Source organism: Haliaeetus albicilla, chromosome 24, assembly GCF_947461875.1.
Source record: "Haliaeetus albicilla chromosome 24, bHalAlb1.1, whole genome shotgun sequence".
NCBI lineage: Eukaryota > Metazoa > Chordata > Aves > Accipitriformes > Accipitridae > Haliaeetus > Haliaeetus albicilla.
This window is the reverse complement of record NC_091506.1, coordinates 21,572,753-21,592,519: the sequence shown is the minus strand read 5'-3', so window position 1 is coordinate 21,592,519 and position 19,767 is coordinate 21,572,753. Positions and strand designations below refer to the sequence as shown.

General features: G+C 34.8%; 1 protein-coding gene across 22 annotated transcripts in view; it reads right to left on the bottom strand.

The window, feature by feature from the left end:
* Positions 1-683: 683 nt before the first annotated feature.
* ATP2B2 (ATPase plasma membrane Ca2+ transporting 2) overlaps positions 684-19,767 on the bottom strand; it is a 440,214-nt gene continuing 421,130 nt past the window's right edge. For 15 of the 22 annotated variants that reach the window (XM_069769735.1, XM_069769737.1, XM_069769738.1 and 12 more), the window contains one exon: positions 684-4,241. In XM_069769735.1, coding sequence (XP_069625836.1) covers positions 3,930-4,241 — 312 coding nt within the window. In that variant the 3' untranslated portion in view covers positions 684-3,929. Of the gene's footprint in view, positions 4,242-8,624; positions 8,754-14,981; positions 15,154-19,767 lie in introns of all 22 variants that reach the window. The other 7 variants (XM_069769748.1, XM_069769751.1, XM_069769754.1 and 4 more) reach the window with 4 other exon arrangements.

The window sequence follows — 19,767 nt, the reverse complement described above, 5'->3', positions numbered from 1 at the left end:
TATGATCACAGGCTGTATTGCAGTTTATGGCACAACTGCATTAGTCTAAGCTGAAAAGAAAAGAAGGAGCTTCTGGGCTGAGGGCTGAGCACCAGAATGAGAATTCCCTCATTTTTCCCTGGCATTTCATGTGCATAGTTTTTAAGGTCTTAAGTGGCAGGACACGAGTTCTGGACTGAACTCCCCAGTTCTAGAAAGTTTCAAAGATAATTTTTCTGATCGTGACAGAAGGGTAAAGAAATGATAAAAATATATATAAATGGAGGGATACGTCATATGGGCCAAAGTCATAGGAGAACAGACTTCGATGTCTGTTGGTCTTAGGACCAAGATTAAACTCACAGGGGCTTCATCCATTTTACTTATACTGTACTTAATAATTTCAGCCGACTTCACTGCAGCATTCACATCAGCCATTCCCACCACCGTGCACCACCACAGCATGGACCGAGTCATTTTTTTAGGCATTACACCTACCCATAGTCAGACAGGAATTAAAAGCACTCTAGGCTGACTCATCACCTGGGTGTAATGAAAGTGTAACCACTAACCGGTATAAGCAGGCTTCTTACTGCCAATCCAGAAGATTTACATACACCTTTACATTAAATATCCCGGTGGGAATCCAAAGCTAGATCTAATGACTTCAGGTGAAAATAAAGAAAGCTGTTACGTTCAGACCATTATTGTTCATGCTGCTTTGTGAATTTATTTCTTTAAATTTTCCACTTGTGCTCCTGCCAAGAGAGATCTATTAGACAGAAAGCAGCAAGAGTAAAACTTTATCATTTTGTTTCAAACTATAAAATAATTTACATCACATATTTTACTTACTTTTGTCTTTTTTTTTTTTTTTTTTGAAACCACAAACATTCCAGCATCACACTGTAGGAATAAGAATAACAATAGAAAGCATAACCTTTTGCATAGTATTAAATGAACAGACAGAGTAAGTTCTTTATTTACAATTATTGTCTAGATAAAAAAATTCATAAAAACAGATGAATGAACATATATTAATAACCCCTAGTGGGATGGATTGCCAATGTACCACTGTATTGTTGTCCACAAATCTCATGCTGCTAAGTACAGTACGTAGAGAGCGAGCATTTATATATTGCAGGGAATTTTAACAAACTGATCATTTTGGGTTTTGATCCATTGTTCCCATCACAGAGAGGTCAAGCAATAAAAGAAAGGAATTGTGATGCACGACTTGTAGTTGAAAGGTCATAGCTATTCTGCTTTAAAAAAAAAAAAGTCTATCGTTTATCATATACATAAAGCACAGTCTCTGCTCACAAAAGCCCAAGTTTTCTATGCATCTCAGTTTATATATGTTTTACTATATACACACAGAATGCAGTGTTCATTTTCTTAACAGTTTTCAAGTCTGCAAATGGTACCTTAGGGAGGGGTACTCCTACAGGAAAATTTTAAAAAAATGAAACCAAGAAAAAATATGAAGAGTGTTTGAAAATAAAAAGGCAAACAGTCAGTGTTAAGATGCTGAAAATAAATTGTTCCAGTATTAACAGCTTCTGTAGATGTTCAAGTCCAAAGCTAGAGGCTTCCCTGTAAATAGATAACACTTTTTTTTCTTCTGAATATGATATCCCAAATAGGCCATAGAAACCCAATACATGTTATACAAAGGTTGATCACCATATTTACAAAGCGAAGAACAATCCTGACTGAGTTTCAATCACTTCGTTGCTAGGACTTAGCTAAAATAATTATGTTTTCATGCTAGCTTTTTACTGTTAAGAAACGGGTCACACTATCTGTTGAAAAGAGAGTTGTATATGCCTTCAAAGACCTGTTCTGTTGTTCAGTGAAAAGTTTGGATCAGATAGCAAACTAAGAGTTTGAGCCAAAAACATTCAAGCTTCTACACAAAAGTCCGGAAGCTGGCAATTCAAGCTGATTAGAGCTTTACCTGGCTGAATAGTCTTGATGCACCCTGAAAACATTTTAGCCAGTTCAGTCTGCAGTTTGGCCATGAGTCTAATCTTGTTTTGGAGAGTTCTGGCTTGGTTTAGTTCTTGTGACTGCAGAGATGCACCACTTTATGAGCCAACTTTAAGACAACCAGTAATACCTTAACAGATCAATTTATCAAGCTAGTTTGAGAGTGTTTTTCAACACATCTGGCATAATCAATTGTGTAATTCAAAATGTCTTTTGCACTGTACAATTATGGAAAAGATCATATGCTGAAAAGTCTCCAAGCAAACTTTATATTAAATACAAAAATTATTTATGAAAAATCTGTGATCCACAAAGTGCTTAGCATTCAAGTGGTTGACATAGCAATTATATAAGCTCATAAATTTTAAGTTATCAGGGCTGTTACCATCTTGAAAAATATTTTTCACCTTCCATACTGCAGGTTTTCAGAATAGCTTTCTTTGTAGAAAGCTCTAGGTAAAATGACGTATTACTGTGTTACAGTATACCTTGTGACTACAGGAAGACAAGCTTGGTTAAAAAAAAACAAAACAAAACAAAAAATCACACAAAGCACATTTCAATATACAATTAATAAAGTTTCATTCAGACCTAATAGTGCAGAAATTATATTTTTCTTTAAAAAAAAAATCAAAGCAACAACCTACAGTGATTTTCATCCAAAATGCCAACAGCCCGTACTTTGCAAGTAATAAGGAAATAAATGCTTAAATTACTAACTGAAAAGGATTAACACAATATATCACAATATTTTAACATTAGTTTTATCTCCATATAGACAACCCAAATATAACTTATTTTAAATTATATTTATAACTCAACTCAGTTTCATACAGTATCTCTTTAAAAATATTTTTGGAAGCCATTGCCATATGTTTAAAGAATGAAATAGCCTCCATTATTGTATGTTGCACCAAAACAAATTCAAGCAGATTATCAGAGGGAGAACAAAAAAAGAGAGAACCTGATCATTTTGATTTTTATTTGCAACAAAGGAAGCCTGGTTTACCTCCCTGTATATAGGATCACAATGCTACATCCAATGTGTTATATTTTGGCTTCTTTTGTTATTTACTAGCAGTATCTACATTATTTAACAAAAAAAAAAAAAAATCAGGCAGAAATCAGAACACGGTTGTAATAAAATATCCAGGGTGCAGTATTACAGACGTTTTCAATGAGCTGAGCTGAGCCATTTTTATACTACTTCGGCAGGAAGTGCTTTCTTAACCCTACAAATAGTTAAGGATATTATCTACAGGTTTGTAAACAAATTACATTCTTTTTTAGGACATAAATAAGTTAAAATAGTCAGAGCAATTTGAGCAGAAACAAGGCAACATGCCAACAAAGAAACTTTATATATATATAACTATATATATATAGATAGATATATACATATATATAATTAATTATGTATATACTTATATGTATATATCTCTATATATAGTCTCATAAATGTTTAAGTTCCTCTGTCCAACTGGTGCAAATCTACTGTGCAAGTTAAGCTTTGCAACTTCAAAAAAGTTATTTAAATTAATCTATACAATTGAGTCCATGCCACACAAGCATTTCAAAAAACTCACAGACCAGTGAATTGGATAAATAGCCTCAGAAAGAAGTCCTCTGCAGTTCCTGCTTAAGGAGGAAAAAAAAAAAAAGGAAATAAAAAGAAACAAAAAGAGAGAAAGAAGGGCCAGAAGTGTACAGTACATTCATGCAGGAGGATTTTTTTTGTTGTTTTTCTGAAAGGGAACAAGGGGGGGTATGTAAATCAGCCATTCATTCTTTCCCCAAAACCATTGTGATCAACAATTCATTCACTTGTCTCAGAGTGAATAAGAGTTCAAACAGCTTTTCAGCCAGCAATGTTTTTAATATATATATTTATATATTTCGGTTGCTGTGGGTTTTTTTATTTTATTTTATTTTAATTTTTTTTGCAGTGACCTTTTCAGCTAAAGTGATGTCTCCAGGCTATGTATTGGGCTTCCTGGACTAGAAGAGGTAGCTGATTTACTTGTATCAGTTGTAAGATTTATTCCACTGTCGATAGCACTGTTGTTCTTGTTCAGCGAAGACGGTGGACTCGAGTTTTTCTTGAGAGCAGGGTCTTCTTCTAGGTCTGTGTCATCAATGAGTGGGATGTGGGGCTGGGAATCTTCTATCCTAAATTCAGGATGAGTCATAAAGTTGTGAATAGAGGTTCTAGATTCTGGTTTTTCTAAACCTTCATAGAGAGAGCTACGGAATGCCTTCACGACGCGGATCTGGGGGGAGAAAAGGAAAGAAGTGTCAGAGGTAGCACCTTCAAAAGGCAACATGGTGTTAGAGAATACTTTGTGAAAAATGTAGCATATGGTTAGGGCAGTGCAGGCAGCTGAAGTCCATAGTCTCTGGATGTTATATGCATAAACGAGTGGCTCAGTTATGTGCATTTTGAATATCTGTATCATCAACTGCAATATTAAAATAAATCAAGTTTAAAGCCATCAAAGAACTGATGGGAAGTACTGGTTAAAGAAAGCGAACGTCCACTCGTGTGGTACATCCCTAGTAAAAGACAAGCCATGTTAATTGTAATGCAAATGTAAAACCATGCATGTTGATAGTTTTGCAGTGAGTAAGTAGGAAGGCTTTTTTAATTAAAAAAGTCTCTTTTGTATTGTTAAAAAACCATTACACATAACACATCACGCTTCACAAACAGAAAAGCACAAAACACAGACACGGTTGGATGGGTACATATGAGACACACACAGGAGCCAAGTGTAAAAACTATAAGTAATATCAATGTTTTAAAGCAAAATCTAAATGAACGCAGCCAAGAGCACAAAAAGCCAAGCAGACAAAGTACTAAGCATAATCATGCTACCACGGGGGGAAAAAAATAAAAATTCACAGTTACCGCATGAACAGAGATAACTTGCACACAACAACTACACTTGGAAGCCTGGATAATGTGAACATAGTATTGTTGAACCAACTTTTATTTTTCCTTCATGCATATGTGAGGTAAACACTCGAGTATAGACCCACTGTTCTAGCCATTTAACTTTTTAATATATATAAAACATGTAATAAAATAATGTATTGATTGTTGGGTTGAATTGAATTACATTGTTAAACAGCAAGCTTTTTCATTTTCTGTGTCTCAGTTGTAAAACTGTAAAGTTAAATGCTGAAAGCGACACAATTTATGCCATATATGCAGTCTTTAAACTAGGTCAGCTGACTTATGCCAGGGTCAATCTAATGTCATTAACCACCTGACAGTAAGAACACAGGTGAAAATAAACTACAAGACTTAGCCCATCAGACTGTCAGGGACAGTGCAAATTGCTTTCCCAATAGGAAATGAGAGGAACAGAGTGAGGAGCATAGCAGAGTGCGGACACTAAGTCCTCTGTGGGTGGGCAAAGGGAGGGATGCTGTCTATGTCCCAGTGATCTACCAGTTCTGAAAAGAAGTGAAGGTTTGTGCTGGTTTACTGCTGAAAAAAACATACCTTTTTGGAAGGGGGTAGGGGGGCAGAGAGGAAAAAACAGAATGGCAAAATGTGATCTGTTGGCAAATGTTTTATGACTAAGTATGAGTTCTATCCTTCTACTTCCATGTAGTCATGAGCGAATTTTTAGCATTTCTTAGAGAGGAGACCAAAACACAGGCAGAGGCAGAAAAGGTGCAAGCAGGCATTGTGAAAGCTTCTTCACACACATTTGAAATGGTTTGGTGGTTGGCATGTGTATCTTTTTACATGTAAATATGCTGCACGTTATTGGTTGGCCTAATATACTGCTAATCTGTAAAGCTCTAATTCCTCTTTCAATTGGCAAACTGCATTTTAGTAATGGCATGGGGTCACAGTGTTACAGCTATGGGATCTAGCTGATCCTGTGGTTGGAGTTGTCAAAGTTGTACAGAATTTCAGCACATTCGAAAAAGAGGCTGACATATTTTGATCTCTTTGACCTTTGTTCTTGTTTATGTTCTCTAAATTTGGATATTCATCATCTTTCAAAAATCCTAATAGCAGAAGTTAAGTCAAGTCACGCCATCTTCAGATACACGGCCTTTGGTCAGTCCAAATACTCTCCCTTCTCTTATACATACATTTGGTAACAGCAAGGCACAGTACAAAAAGTAGTTCATGTGACTGCTTATGCTCAAAATAGAGGATTGGAGTGGTACAGAACAGCTTGTCCAGATCTTGGGATACTAGAAGATTTTAGGAGGTTGGCAGAGGTGCAAGACAAGAGGAAGATAAGAATAAATTTTACATGCTAAAATCATATAGTGTACCTAAAACCTCTTTGACAGAGCACCTGGAATTATAAACCAGGGTTTTAGGAAAGCTGAATCTCTTTGAGTTGTGCTGTGCTATGTGATGGTTCTGTATAGTGAACAAACAGATTGGGATAAGAGATTCATTTGCATTACTAAAGATAGGATTAGAACTTATGGAAAAGAGGTGACACACTAATTCCCTTATTAACTATGCCTTTCTGTCTTGTACTTTAAAGTGCAAAATAATCAGTCTAAACAATGAAAAAAATCGTATGTTTTGTCAAGGCAATCTTAAAAACATGTTACTATATTGTCCTATTTTAAATCAGGAAACTTTTTGTAACATGCTTACTTTATAGTATGGGCTGATATGGTGACATTTTCTGCAAAGCTACCTATTATTTCTGGTATCTAAATAAAAATAAGTCATCTCATTCAGTTGCAGCTGTTTGGTATATCTTATCAATTAACAAAAGATTTCATTTTCCTGAACACAGCCACTTCTTATTGCATAGATTTAGGTTCTATTTGCCAGCTGGATTCTTTTTAATAAAGATAAAGTAAATTTTTACTTAAATAGAAAGGTTTGCAATTTGATATTATGCTTGAACAGATCCAGCAGAATCTAATGAAAGTAAAGCTTCTCTTCAAGTTGCACAAACTGTGTTTATGACTCTATGGGTTAGCAAGGGAGGAACTGACTTCAATTTATGAGACTCCAATTTCCATACTGGGGAAAGCATCTACATTGCATTTAATACCAAAATTTGGCATCTAATTTGCATTTAATACCAAGCTTTAGTCAGTCTAGCTAGCTGACTAACATCTTACACAACTGAGGGAAAGATATAGATTTAAATTGTATTTGAAAGCCAGTTAAGAAAAACCTGCCTGCCATGACCTGAATTTGGTACTCTGCAGTGACTCCTTGAACTAATGATCCATTGAAAGAAAACACTACACTAACATCTTTTGCTTAAATGTGTTTACACAACAATCTGAAGATATAATTGCAGAATTTACAATCAGCCAGCAGTTATATCACTTTGTGTGAAGATCTGTGGCAAAGTTTTGGCATGGACTGTTCAAGTCTTGCAGGAACATTTAGATGTTACTAGAATAGCTTCTACTCGTTCATAGCGATTTTTTACTGGAAATATTAGCTTAGAACTAGTTTGGATCTGCTGATACCTAAAGCAGTTAATCTTCTAACTTCAATGGTAATTTAAGGGCCAAACTTGGGCAAATCCCTGAAGTTGAGAATAGATAAAGTTAGCTTTCTAATAAGTTTTCTTTACTAAGTAGCTGTAGAAAAATACCTTCTTAAAATTTCTTTACAGTTTCAGAGATGTATATATGTTTTCCATTAATTTTTCACTTAAGGAGGGACTCCCTCCCCAACTTTAAATTTTGCATATTTAGCTTGGCATCTAGAAGAAAACTTTTTTTTTTTTTTTTAGTGTCAACCTCATTCAGTGACAGAATTTCTGCATTACAATTAAAAATCTTCCTCATAGTCTATCCCCCAATGTATCAAATTATTGCTGACAGGAACAAAACTTGCTTCTTCCATTATGTTGGTGGAAACAAGGGTAGAGGGTTTGTTGGATACGAAGGTGGCGTTTTAATTTCTGTATAATAATACTACCATATTTAAGCTAAGAACTGAAAAAATACTATTTACCCAGAGTTACGTGGCCCAACAGCAACAAATTCTTTTAATACATGCTTAAGTTCAAGATCTGAAGTAATATCTGGTGTAAAAATATTTAGGGGCTCTGCTGAAACAAAGCCCACATTACTTTTTTGAAGATAAAATAAAGCAGATGAACTTCATATAATGTTGTTATGGTTGTACAGCATGTAAAAGCAGGGACATACCCATGATGGATAGAACCTAGAAAGTGTTGCTTTATTATGAACTATGTAAAGTTCATGTAATGATACTTCTTTATGACACTGACAATGCCAAGGGAAGACAAACAGTTTGATACAGCTCCCTTTTCCCACAGTAATGGAGACAACAGAAAAAAATGAACTGCTTTTAAACAAAAGACTGTGGGGACAACACTTCAGGACATTTTTGACATTGCTATAAGTTTCCACTTCTTTCTTCTCTGTAGCTGTAATAGAAAAAACTCTTCAGTTTCATCCCACCTTGAAGTTAGGTTTATTATACTGCATAAGGCAAGAAAAATAAAAGAAATAGAATTTTAGATACTACAAATTTTTCCCATCAGAAGAAAAAGATGAAGTTCAGAATCTCACTCCTAAGTAAAACAATCTAGGCAAAATACACAAGGCCTGTTAAGCATCAAGAGATGTATTATGGTTGGTAGTGTGTGGGCTTATACTCGAATGTTTACCTGGCTTCATATAAGCCAAGTATCTTGAGTTTGGTTCACATTCATTTCAGGCTCAAGGTTAAAGACTCACAACCTCTTTTTATTTCACTCTCTCCTGCTGAACCCTTTTGTCCAATGTTCTCTAGCCCTCTGGGAAAACAAACACATTTAATATTCAGACAGTAGAGAGTAGGGCACTGCAAAAGCAAATAAATTCAATACTGAAAGATCAGTAAGGTGATTAGTATAAAATTGTAAACAAGAGGTCAATTTTGCAGAGAGATGCCAACTCTTACGTGTAACTGATACTATTCTATATCAGGACTATAGCTATACAAAGGTAAATGAGTTGGGTCAAGTACTATTGCATATGTAAAGCTTTGAAATAGAAGGCATATCTTCAGTATATTTGGTTTTGTTTATTTTTGAATCCTCCCAGTTTTAGGTGAGTAAAATCAGATTGGGTATCCACAGGAGAAGATATTGCATGTATTGGAGTCACCTGTAAATGCTGCGGCTGGTATGTTCTGGATTGTATGATGCAGAAGTTGGGCAAATTCAAAGATAAAATGAAAAAAAAAAATTAGAAAAACTATAATTCCTAGATTTCTGCTTTAATGAGTGAAACAGATGCATAACATTATCTGTGCTACTCTCTTTCTACATAAATATCCAGTAAATCCAGTAAGTGCTGCTGAAAAGTCAAACCACATGCAGCAAGAGGAAAATAGAATACCTACATATTCTATGAAATCCTTAGGCCTGATTCTCATTTCACAAAAGGTTCACATGGCTATTATTCCACTGAATTTTAGAGTATGAGATCAGAACCATATGTAGGGCTTCCACTTTCCATAGCATATCTCCTTCATTATAGGATTGTTGCAAAATTATGGAGTCTGACATTTTTGTATCAGATTTGGCAAAGTTTAAATATATTATACAACCATTTGAAAGAGCATATTTCTGCATTAGGAGTCTAAGCCTTCTTGCCATGCCGTATCTCCAGTTGAGGACTTGGTTTTATATTTAGACTGTATACCTAGTTAGTTTCCCTACAGGGAAGATATAGAAGTTGATTTTGATCTTGCATATCCCAGCAGGATTGTGAAATCTTGGTTATAAGCAGTGGGAACTTCTAAGCTTTCATATGGTATCTCTGTCTCTAGTTTAATGATGTTCCCAAATGGTGCAACTTTCATAAACATAATTTTAAATGGATGTGGACTTTAAGTTTTGCTTGTTCCATTTCCTCATGTGATAGTTATATACCATGTTGCTACAGAAAGCAACCGATATTTTCACTAAGGCTGGTATGCCCGCTTGACTTGGTCTGTGATCTGAACATAGATCAACATTGGGCAGTAATCTTTGCCTTAACATTTATTAAAATAGAAGATTTTAATTTTTTCCCTTAAGAAATTTGTTCCCATTTTTCTTCATGAGAAAATTTGATCCAAACTTAAGATTTTATCTTAAGTTTTAGTTTTAAAGTCTGTCCAGCTGAATGATGATTACATTTATAGGAAACTAAGTATATAAGAAATATGGAAAAGCAAAAGCTGCTATAACAGTAAATAATTTTTCTTGATACAAAAGAATCTGATTTTCATACACAACATTACAAATACCTAAATTAAGCTCTCTCTTTAAAATTACCTATTAGTAAATGGACTGTAATATGTACTAGAATTAAACTTGCTGAATGCCTTATGTTAGTTTGACACGATTTGCAGATGTTTATGCCCTTGTGCCACCCCAAGGCAAATGTTACATGTGTAAAGCTTCTACCTCTAAATGACAGTTTCTTGGCAAGTCTGATAAATTTCAACTATTTTTTAATTAAAGGGAGAATGAAAAAAGTTGTATTTCCATGTAAATTAGCCCCACTTTTGAAGATTGTAGCCCTGTCCAAAAAGTGAACCAGAACAAAAATACAGCCTTAAGGGTGCTATGCTCTTCTTTTGTTTGAAAACACTTTTTAAAAACCAACCAACCAACCAAAAAAAGAACCCAAACAAAAACCTTCAGAGATCTGTATGTTAGACAAATACTTCTGAGAATATTTTGTCATTGTTTGGTACGATTTTAATTGGCTGCTATAAAATTTGGATTCACCACTGTGTATTTTTTCCTGTGTCATCTTTACAAAAGTGGCTTGTTTGAGGCCACTGTTGCTAGAGTTAATACAACAAAAAGTTCTAAGTGATTCCAGAAAATATTCATTTCTAAAAATCTCAGACAAAAATGACAGACCTCAACAGAATAAAGAAAAAGGAACTTGCAAATACAGAAACTACAGCAGCTTCATGATCTGCGAGGTTGCCTTATGGTGGGGTTTGGTTTTGTTTGTTTGTTGTTACCCCAGTGTTTCCTACACCTAACAATATTTTAAATTATAACCTTTTATGAAAGAAAGGAGGGGTTTTTGTAAGGGACCTACAGTTTCTGGCTGCTTCCACTTAGGAATAGTATTAACTATATATGATATTGAGAGGAAGGAGGAAGAGCAAGTACAAAGGAATATTAAATGTGTGTCCTGGAAAATTTGAAATCATGTTCTTTTGAAGGCGTTACCTACTGATAATATAAACAACATCTGAGAACCAGATATAAACAGATTAGGATAAAGAATAACTTGTTTACTTTGTGTACAGTTAGATCTACTCATCCTCTATGTAATTAAGCAATGTAGTAGCAAAGGCTTTAAGCATATACTTAATTTTAAGCATAAGCTAACATTTTGTGTTACTAATTCTGAGCTTCAAAAGTAAAAAAGATGCTCCATTGCCCCACTGGATCTGATTTTGTTTTCCCAAAATAAAACACAGAAACAAATGCATTTAAATATATATCCACCAAAGCTGGTATGGGATAGCCTGGTATCTAAAACCACTTTTAACCCTGTACTGTAACAGCTTTCCAATGATAGAAGATTGTGTGTGTATATGTGTGTCCATGCACAACATGACAAAACCTGAGAACTTGGCCAAGACCGTACTGCATACAGAGCCTTATTTTTCCCATGTTTTCATTTTCTGTAGCTTAAATGTGTGCATATTAAATACGTGTGCATATTTAGGTTGCATTTAAATAGATTTTTCTACTTTTATCAGAGTATATAAAATGACAGATTTCAATTTGCAGAAATTTTCACTATGTTTATTTAAAGCTGCAACATTTTTCAAGAGATAAGAGACTCAAAATATGGACCTCATTGTTATCAATTAATGCTGACATCCAGAAATTTGTTATTTGTTACTGGCAAAAACACCATGACAGCTAAAAAGCATCAGTATAACTAGGAAAACTTTAGTACTGTAGCAAATGCTCCTTTGCATAAATTGCTTTTAATTAAGGTATTGCACAATCCTATGAAAGATTTGAATGTGCTGTATTTATGAATAGCTGAAAATTTCAAGTAATAACTTGCTAATCTGTTTCACAAACTACTGCAGATGTGGCTGCATTTGGCAGGCAGATTTCTTTTTAAGCATTCACTAACCTTTGAATCAAACATTAATCTACCCAAAAATACTAGAACAAAACCCCACTTTTTAAAAATTTCAAAATGTTGTTATAAATCTGCAGAATAAATCTCACAGATTGGTGAGGTGTAACAATGAACTATGTATTAAAAAGCTATACAATTAGTAAAGAACTGCATAAATACTCTGTTGAATTAGACTTACATGTTCTTATTGATAGAGCATCATGTGATTCTTGTATTTTTCATTAAGTATTCATGTCAGAACCTCTGCATTTTGGGCACCCAAAATACACCTGAAATATTCCAATTGTTGCAACATGTTGAGCACCATTTCTCTGAAAACAAACCTGCCTGACAGTGTCTCATATTGGGCCTTTTCAAGTATTAGACCCTTTTGTCTTTGCTATACCCTTAAGGTTTTCCCTTGATACTCCCCATAATATATTTACATATGCAATATTTTAAGGATTCCTGAAGACAGAGAAAGGCTTCAAAATCAGAGGTACAATTATCCCATTATTCCCTTCCACCCCATATGAAGAAGATAATGATTTATGTTTTAATTCATTCTGAGAGCTAGGAGAAAAGAAGTCAGTCCTGTCCCACCATATACATTTTAAGCAAGGAGCTGAAAAGTAGACCTAGGTGTGCATTTTGCAACTGAAATTTTCTCAGAAAATCCCAATTCACTAACACATACCTCATTTCTATGGAATTTGGATTAGGAAAGGTTTCCCTGGCTCTGGAAGATGAACAACCAACTGTAAATACCCAATTTAAAAATAAAAAACAAATGTTTTTTCTTTGCTTTTTCACTGGCATTCATTAGGTTTGTGTCGTTGTATTAGTAAATCAAAACTTTCCCTAAGGGTTATAATTTGAAGGACACACTAGTTTGATACTAAACAGACATTATATTGCAGTCATAAAATACTAACAGGCCAGAATAACCACTTTAAAAGGCCCAATCTCTAATTTTCCTCTGCAATGGAGATACCTATCTCTGGGTAGCTTAACAAATCAATCATATATTTTTTATTTTACTGAATAAACGTAAGTATAACTGATGAGCTCTGTAGACCCATTTTATTTTTCCAAATAGAAATTGACATCAAAGACGGTAGCAGATTATGCTTTCTTCTATTAATCAATTTCAGCCCATAACCTAGTAAGGCCTTTGTCAAGATGCAAGACTGTTCAATTCTTAGTTGCTTTGCTGCAATGGAGAAAATAGGGAAGATAAATTGACTATTTTGATTTTATTGGATCTACCCTTTCAGACTGCTAGCTACAGGATGTTATTGAAACATTTACCACAGCAGAATGAGTTGCTCTGTTTTCTGCTCAAATGTAGAAATGCTATTATGGAAAATTGTTCCCTGGATTACAGGCTGGTTTGTGTGTGGTGTTTTGTGCCTTGCTCAGTGTGGAAATGAGGTAACTTTGGTTCTGAGTTCTCAGAAGCAGGGTACAGTGCCTGTGGCACAGCAGTGGCCTGTAGCTCAGTGACTTTGCTTCTATTGATCGTGCTTCTGCCCTGAAATGGTTGGTGCTGTTGGAGTAGAAGTTAGCAGGCCAAACTTCCCAAGAAAAGACAGGAAAAGTTATAAATTTTCTCCAAGGAGCAACTGCCAAAGTTGGAACCTTAATGGCTCTTTGGGTTCCTAGCAAAAACAAAGTTTCTCCTTTGCCTTTTAATTCCAGCAAAACTTCTAATGCATGTCTAAATGCTTGATGGTCAAATACTGAGGGGGGTTGCACTCAAACTGAATGGAAAGGTCAAGATTCTTTTTTCTGCAGGAGTTCTGCAATCTTATTTCCTTCTCTTGCCTGCTTTGTCTCTGTTTGCCTTCCCTCTCTCCATTGGCTAGACAGACAAGACTGGCTTCTTGTCTGTTTGGCCAACTTTTCACTGAAACTTGCATAAGGAATATACTGCATTATTTTGTAAAGTAAGTGACAAGCTTGTAAACTGAGTTCTATCAATTTAAATATACTTTTAATGCTGGCTATGCTGTAAAACAAAATAGCTACTTACAGTCCTGAATAAATAAAAATATAAAAACAAAGTTAGACCTGTAAGAGTCTTCCTGAGCAACTGGAATTTTACTGTTAGTGAAGCAGCCCTTTCTTATTATCTACTTCAAAGTTTTTATTCACTTCACTACATCTTCACTGGATGCTTGTCTGCATCTAGAAGAAAGCTGTGTCAGGATTTCAGTGTTTAGAAACCTGCTTCTTCTAACAAAGAAATTTGTTACCACATTTATTTTGTTGTTTCAACGCTGTCCTTTAACTTGTCTAGCTCCCTCCTTCCTTAATGCTTACCTCCCAGTGAATTTAGAGATAACAAATATATTCTTTCACCATTCATGTAAACCTTAATCCCTTAGCCTTGCATCATAAACTAGTTTCTCTATTTCCTTGTTCCTTTCTGTACCTGTGCTAATTAGAGCACATCTTTCTTGGACATGAGCAACCTATATTAGACACAGTCTTCCAGATGGAATGATCCTTTTTCTGACAAGCTGTATTGCTTCATATAAGATATTTGTAGAATTGCTTAAAGTACTTTTATTTTATAAGCAGTAGAAAATATATCCAATGAGATTGAGAAAACATGACACAGAAGCCCCAAATAAAATCAGAATCTCCATACACTGGATAAAAAAATTACTAGAAATTCCTGTCCTAACAGTAAGTTAACAAAACTTGCAATGAATCATGGAGAGTATCTACTGTACACAAAGTAATCATGTTATGTGTTTCGGGGTATGTGTAAACTAATAACAGGACAAGATGGGAAAGGGCAAAGTAGCTTAGTCTGAAATGACTGCTACGTAAGTTGGCATCTCTGTAGGTCTGATGCATTAAGAATACACACTCACGCCCAGCCGCAGCAGCAGATGTGCTGGTAGGAGAGGAAAGAGCATTGGATAACGATACGTGACTAGGGCTAGAAATATTGGTTACATCCTGGGTCTGGCTTGTGACGGAGGACTGTCTCCTTAGAGCCCCCTGAAAGGAAGTGCCACTCTTGAAAGTATTGACTACTTCGATCTGTAATGGAGGAAAGAATGAGACAAGTTGCTTAAAGTATGGATACAGTTGCATAACTGACAGGAATAATAATGAAAAACAATAAATCAACCGTGTACACAGTTTTACTTCAATTGAAAGAAATACTTTTAAGTGTTCCTTTTAATGTTTTTAGACATCAAATGATCCAAATTTTCTGCCTGGATAAAATGAAACAGCTCCATAGGAGGCAGTGGAGCTGCATCAGTTTAAACAACTAGAAGATTTGAAATAACAATCTTTAAAATTTAAACTATTTTATTTATACATAAATAAAGTAAATAAAACTGGAATACTTGATATAACTAATCTCCACTTTTTTCCTACTGAGAATAAAATTACTTTTTAATTGCTCTCTGGGTGTTCTTCCAAAGGGAAGAAAATTCAGACACTTAATTGGAATTTGGGGGGAAGGGAGGGAGGAGGGATGACAGGGACGACACCTAAGCAAACCAAAAAAACCTTTACAATATTCAAAATACAACTCAATTTTGTCTACAAAAACAGGGTTGTCACTATACTAGCTTGATAAAATAGAAAGTGTTCCAATATTTTATCTTTTTCTATAATGAAAGTTTGTATAAATTAAGCATAATGAATTAATATTGGTCTTTTATAACTACAGATTTTAAAAGATTAATATTTTATCTTCATACAGAGCACTTAAAATCACACAGAAAATTATGTGGAACTGGATTGACTTTTGCAGCAATAAAATTAAAATTTTCTAATTGTTATTTTCATATGTCTATGGTACACACTGATATATCCATCCTGAATACCTTCCCGAGCACTTTATTCATCACCGCAGAAGATGAGTTAAAAAAAGAGCTGAGTATTTCAAGGCATTCCCTGTCACCAGTATAACCCAATAAAAAGCAGGCTCTGTGTACAAATGTAAAGCCAGGGATTGGCAGTAGATAATATCAAGGAGTAAATATATTCTACAAATCCCTACACACCAGTATGTCCTCTTTGTTACATTAGTACAACCACAATATGACAAAGCAGCAGTAGTAGTATCAATTAGAAGAATTCAACCAACTACTTATTTGAAGTAACCCACTGTTACCAGATTTGTATCTTGCAACCCAGATTTCTGAAGATACACAGCCTAGAAAGTAGCTAGGAGAAGGTAAAGTGGTATATTTATCACTTAAAACAGCACAAATCTTGGTGCAAGCCCTCCTAAATTTTCCAAGTTGAAAGCACTGTAATAAATTGGCTAACATTTTCTGGTGTGATCAGTCTTAGGAATAAACAAATTCTATATGGCTTCATCTTTAATAGTATGGCTGTATCCCCTCCAATAATCTTAACTTTGGACATCATTGTTTATTTTCCTGCATGTTTTTATGGGAATAATCATATCACAGCCAGCTGTAAAAGGGAGCAAAGGTTACTACTGTAAAATTGTCACACTGAATTTTTACTATACAAACATGAAACAGCTGATTTGTTCACTGACCCACTATTTGAGAGTCCTGTTTACACCACCTATTTGAATGTGCACACTAATAGACATACGGTATTTAGTAGTCATCACAACATTTCACAGCTTTGCTCTCAGTGTTCTCTGCAGCAGACTTATTCTGAATTACAAGTCCAATACAAATATCACAGTACAAAAACACAGTATCAGGTGAGTTAGCAAATGGAATAGGGGTACAAGTGAATCATTAGCTAAGGTTCACATTGGCATCTAGAAAAAAACATATGGCTCAAACCATTGGTTATATATTATATACTCACCTGAAACGTTCACTGTACAAAAGTAGAATTAAATACAGATCTTGGGTTTTCATGATCACCTGAACACAGGTGACAGAGCACTCTTCAAAAGAGACCATTCGAAAAAGATTTTAAAGACTCTTACTGAGAGCATGAAGTGTGTATCACTGTGGAAGACACAGATGATAAATCCTAAGCCAAAGGGCATTTCTAGATGTACAAATGTCTTCCTAATAAACTGAAAGCAAAGACCTTAGCAGAAGAGTGAAAAGATAGGGGAAGATCTGTATTTAATAGTTTCTCCAGAGAACAAGAATTACAGGTGTGTAATTGACTCGTCCTCCTGAAGAAAGTAACTACAGATCTTAATGGATTTAATTCATAGGAGGAGGATGACAACCTTTTCAGAATCTTAAAAGCTGAACATACAGGGCTGTGCTCTGTCTGAAGCCAAGAAAGAAGAGAAGAACTTGGCCCAAAAGTTTATCTTCCAAAAACAGAAAACAACAAAGAAGAAAGAGCTCATAGAAATAAATAAGTAATGCATTTTAAATTAAGACCTATTTTTTTAATTACAAAAGAATGCATTTATTTAGAACAATTCAAGTTGTTAAAAAGGAGAAAGTAAATGATAAGTCATACATCATGAAAAGTTAGAAAAATTTCCAACAAAATATGGGATGCAATCACGTTTTGATTATAGGCCTTCAGGTAGAGAAAAAAAATACTGTCCTACATTTGAAGCTTATTTGTAAGGTTGGAATTTTTCACCTCGCTCTCATTTTTCTGTATTTTCTATACTCTAGAAGATCCATATTTTTGATGTACACACAGCTAATAAAAATATGTGATTAGCAGTTTAAAAAAAAACCACAAACAAAAAAACCCCAACAAACAAAATGGTCTTATACTAGTAGAATAGTCCTGGCAGAACAAACATTTTTCTGATGTTTAACACAGAACAGATTTTCAGCAAGCATTTCTGTTGTCATTAATGTTAACAGGACCCAGGTCTCATTCACCTAATCTCCAACCAGAATATTATTTAAAAAAAAAAAAAAAATCTGCATGAAATAAAACAGTTTCCACTCCACTTACACTGGGCTACTGCAATGGTTTTTTTTTATTAAAAGCTATATGGAAAGCCATAAAATGAGGTGCTAGCTTTTTATCTAAGTTCAAAACCACTTGCCAGGAGTGACTTTCATTGCTATAGGATTTGCATTGGTTCAAGAGAAAAGTTTTAATGCAGAAAGGAATGGAAAGAAAATGCAGTACAGCACCTCTATGTATTTTTTTAGTATCTAAGGAGTAATAATCTTTTTTCAGTAGCAGTTAACATAGCACCTATATATTTTTCAGTTTTTGCTTTTATTCTTAAAACATTTCTAGACAGTTATTTCTCACCTTAAACAGATAAAGCAAAGTGAATTAAAGCAAGAATGAAGCAGAGGAGGAAAGAATCAGGCCCAGTGTTGTAAAAATCTGACATGTAGCTTGAAAAGTTTTCAAATCTCCACACTTCACGATTTTTCCATACTCAAAGGCGAGGTAACTAGAGAAACTTTTCAGTATACAATTTAAAATGATGCAATGATTTTTGGTGTTACTCAGATTACACAGTTTTGCCTGAAGGTGAACTTGCTGAACTTTCCAAAGGCTATTAGATCTGCCAAGATGGTATGGTAAGTCTTGTCTCTTCCTTCAGAACGAAGAATTTGTGAGAACTGCAATAAAGACTTGGAAAAATTTGCTGAAAACCAGCAGAGGCTGAAAAGTCCTGTCTTTTATGCAATTTGAGACCACTTTTATATCTTTCTGAAACTTGCATAACCAGAACAAGCCATTTGTGAAACTTCCTATGTCAGTGATCTGAGACTGCTATCCAGTAAGGAAACACTCTTCCATTCAGAGGAGGAGAACATGCATCCATCCAGAGAAGCCCTATAGTATATTTATAAGACAACAAAATATCTAAATGAACAGAAGCAGACAAAAAAAAAAAAAAAAAAGAAAAAGAAAATCAGAAGTAGCTAGCCAGTCGCTTCGACTTAGTTATGTGCATTTTTCATACACCTTTCTTTAAAGTAAATTCATGCATGTCTTCATAGAAATATGCCTGACATTTCAGTATGAAGAATCAACAATGGCAATCCTTTCTCTGGTGACTAGGTTTGAACCCTCTGTTTTGAGAGGGCATGAAAAAGAAAAAAATGTCTTTAGTACTGCAAAGTTTTTGTCAGTTTGGATGAGTTTTTACTGGAGCATTACAAAGGAAATCTGTCAGTTATCTGAAAAAAAAAAAACCCCTATCATAGATTCTTTATAACTGTTTTAGGAGTGAAGGCTTTTGTTGAGTGCTGTGGCTATCCGTCCAATAATGACTGAATAGAAAATAAGCAAAAATAAAGGTAATCTAGTAGACAGCACAAGCGTATGTTGATGCAAACTGGTCTTGTTAGGATTTGAATGATCAATCTAGTCATGAGAGAGTCTAGAGTTTATTCCTAATCTTACTGTCATCCTCTTATATATATAAAGTGAGGGGATGCTCTACCTTCTTCTTCCGCATCTCCAGAAGTGCATTAGACATCAGAGGATTCTTGCAAATCCTCCAGCTCCCCAAGGATGCTACAGACATCCTCATCTTCTTCCATCAACTCTTCTTTAGCTGGCTTCCTGAGAAATGTAGTACAAGTGTATGAATTCATTTGGATGGGTCATAACACACAGAGCATCCAAATGTGCTCAACTCAAGGTCCATCCAACAATGGATCTAATTTGACCTGCATATAAGTTCATCACTCTCCAGTGGACACGTTGGAACTTTTTTGAATCTGTTGGCCCATTTCCTTTTTTCATTAT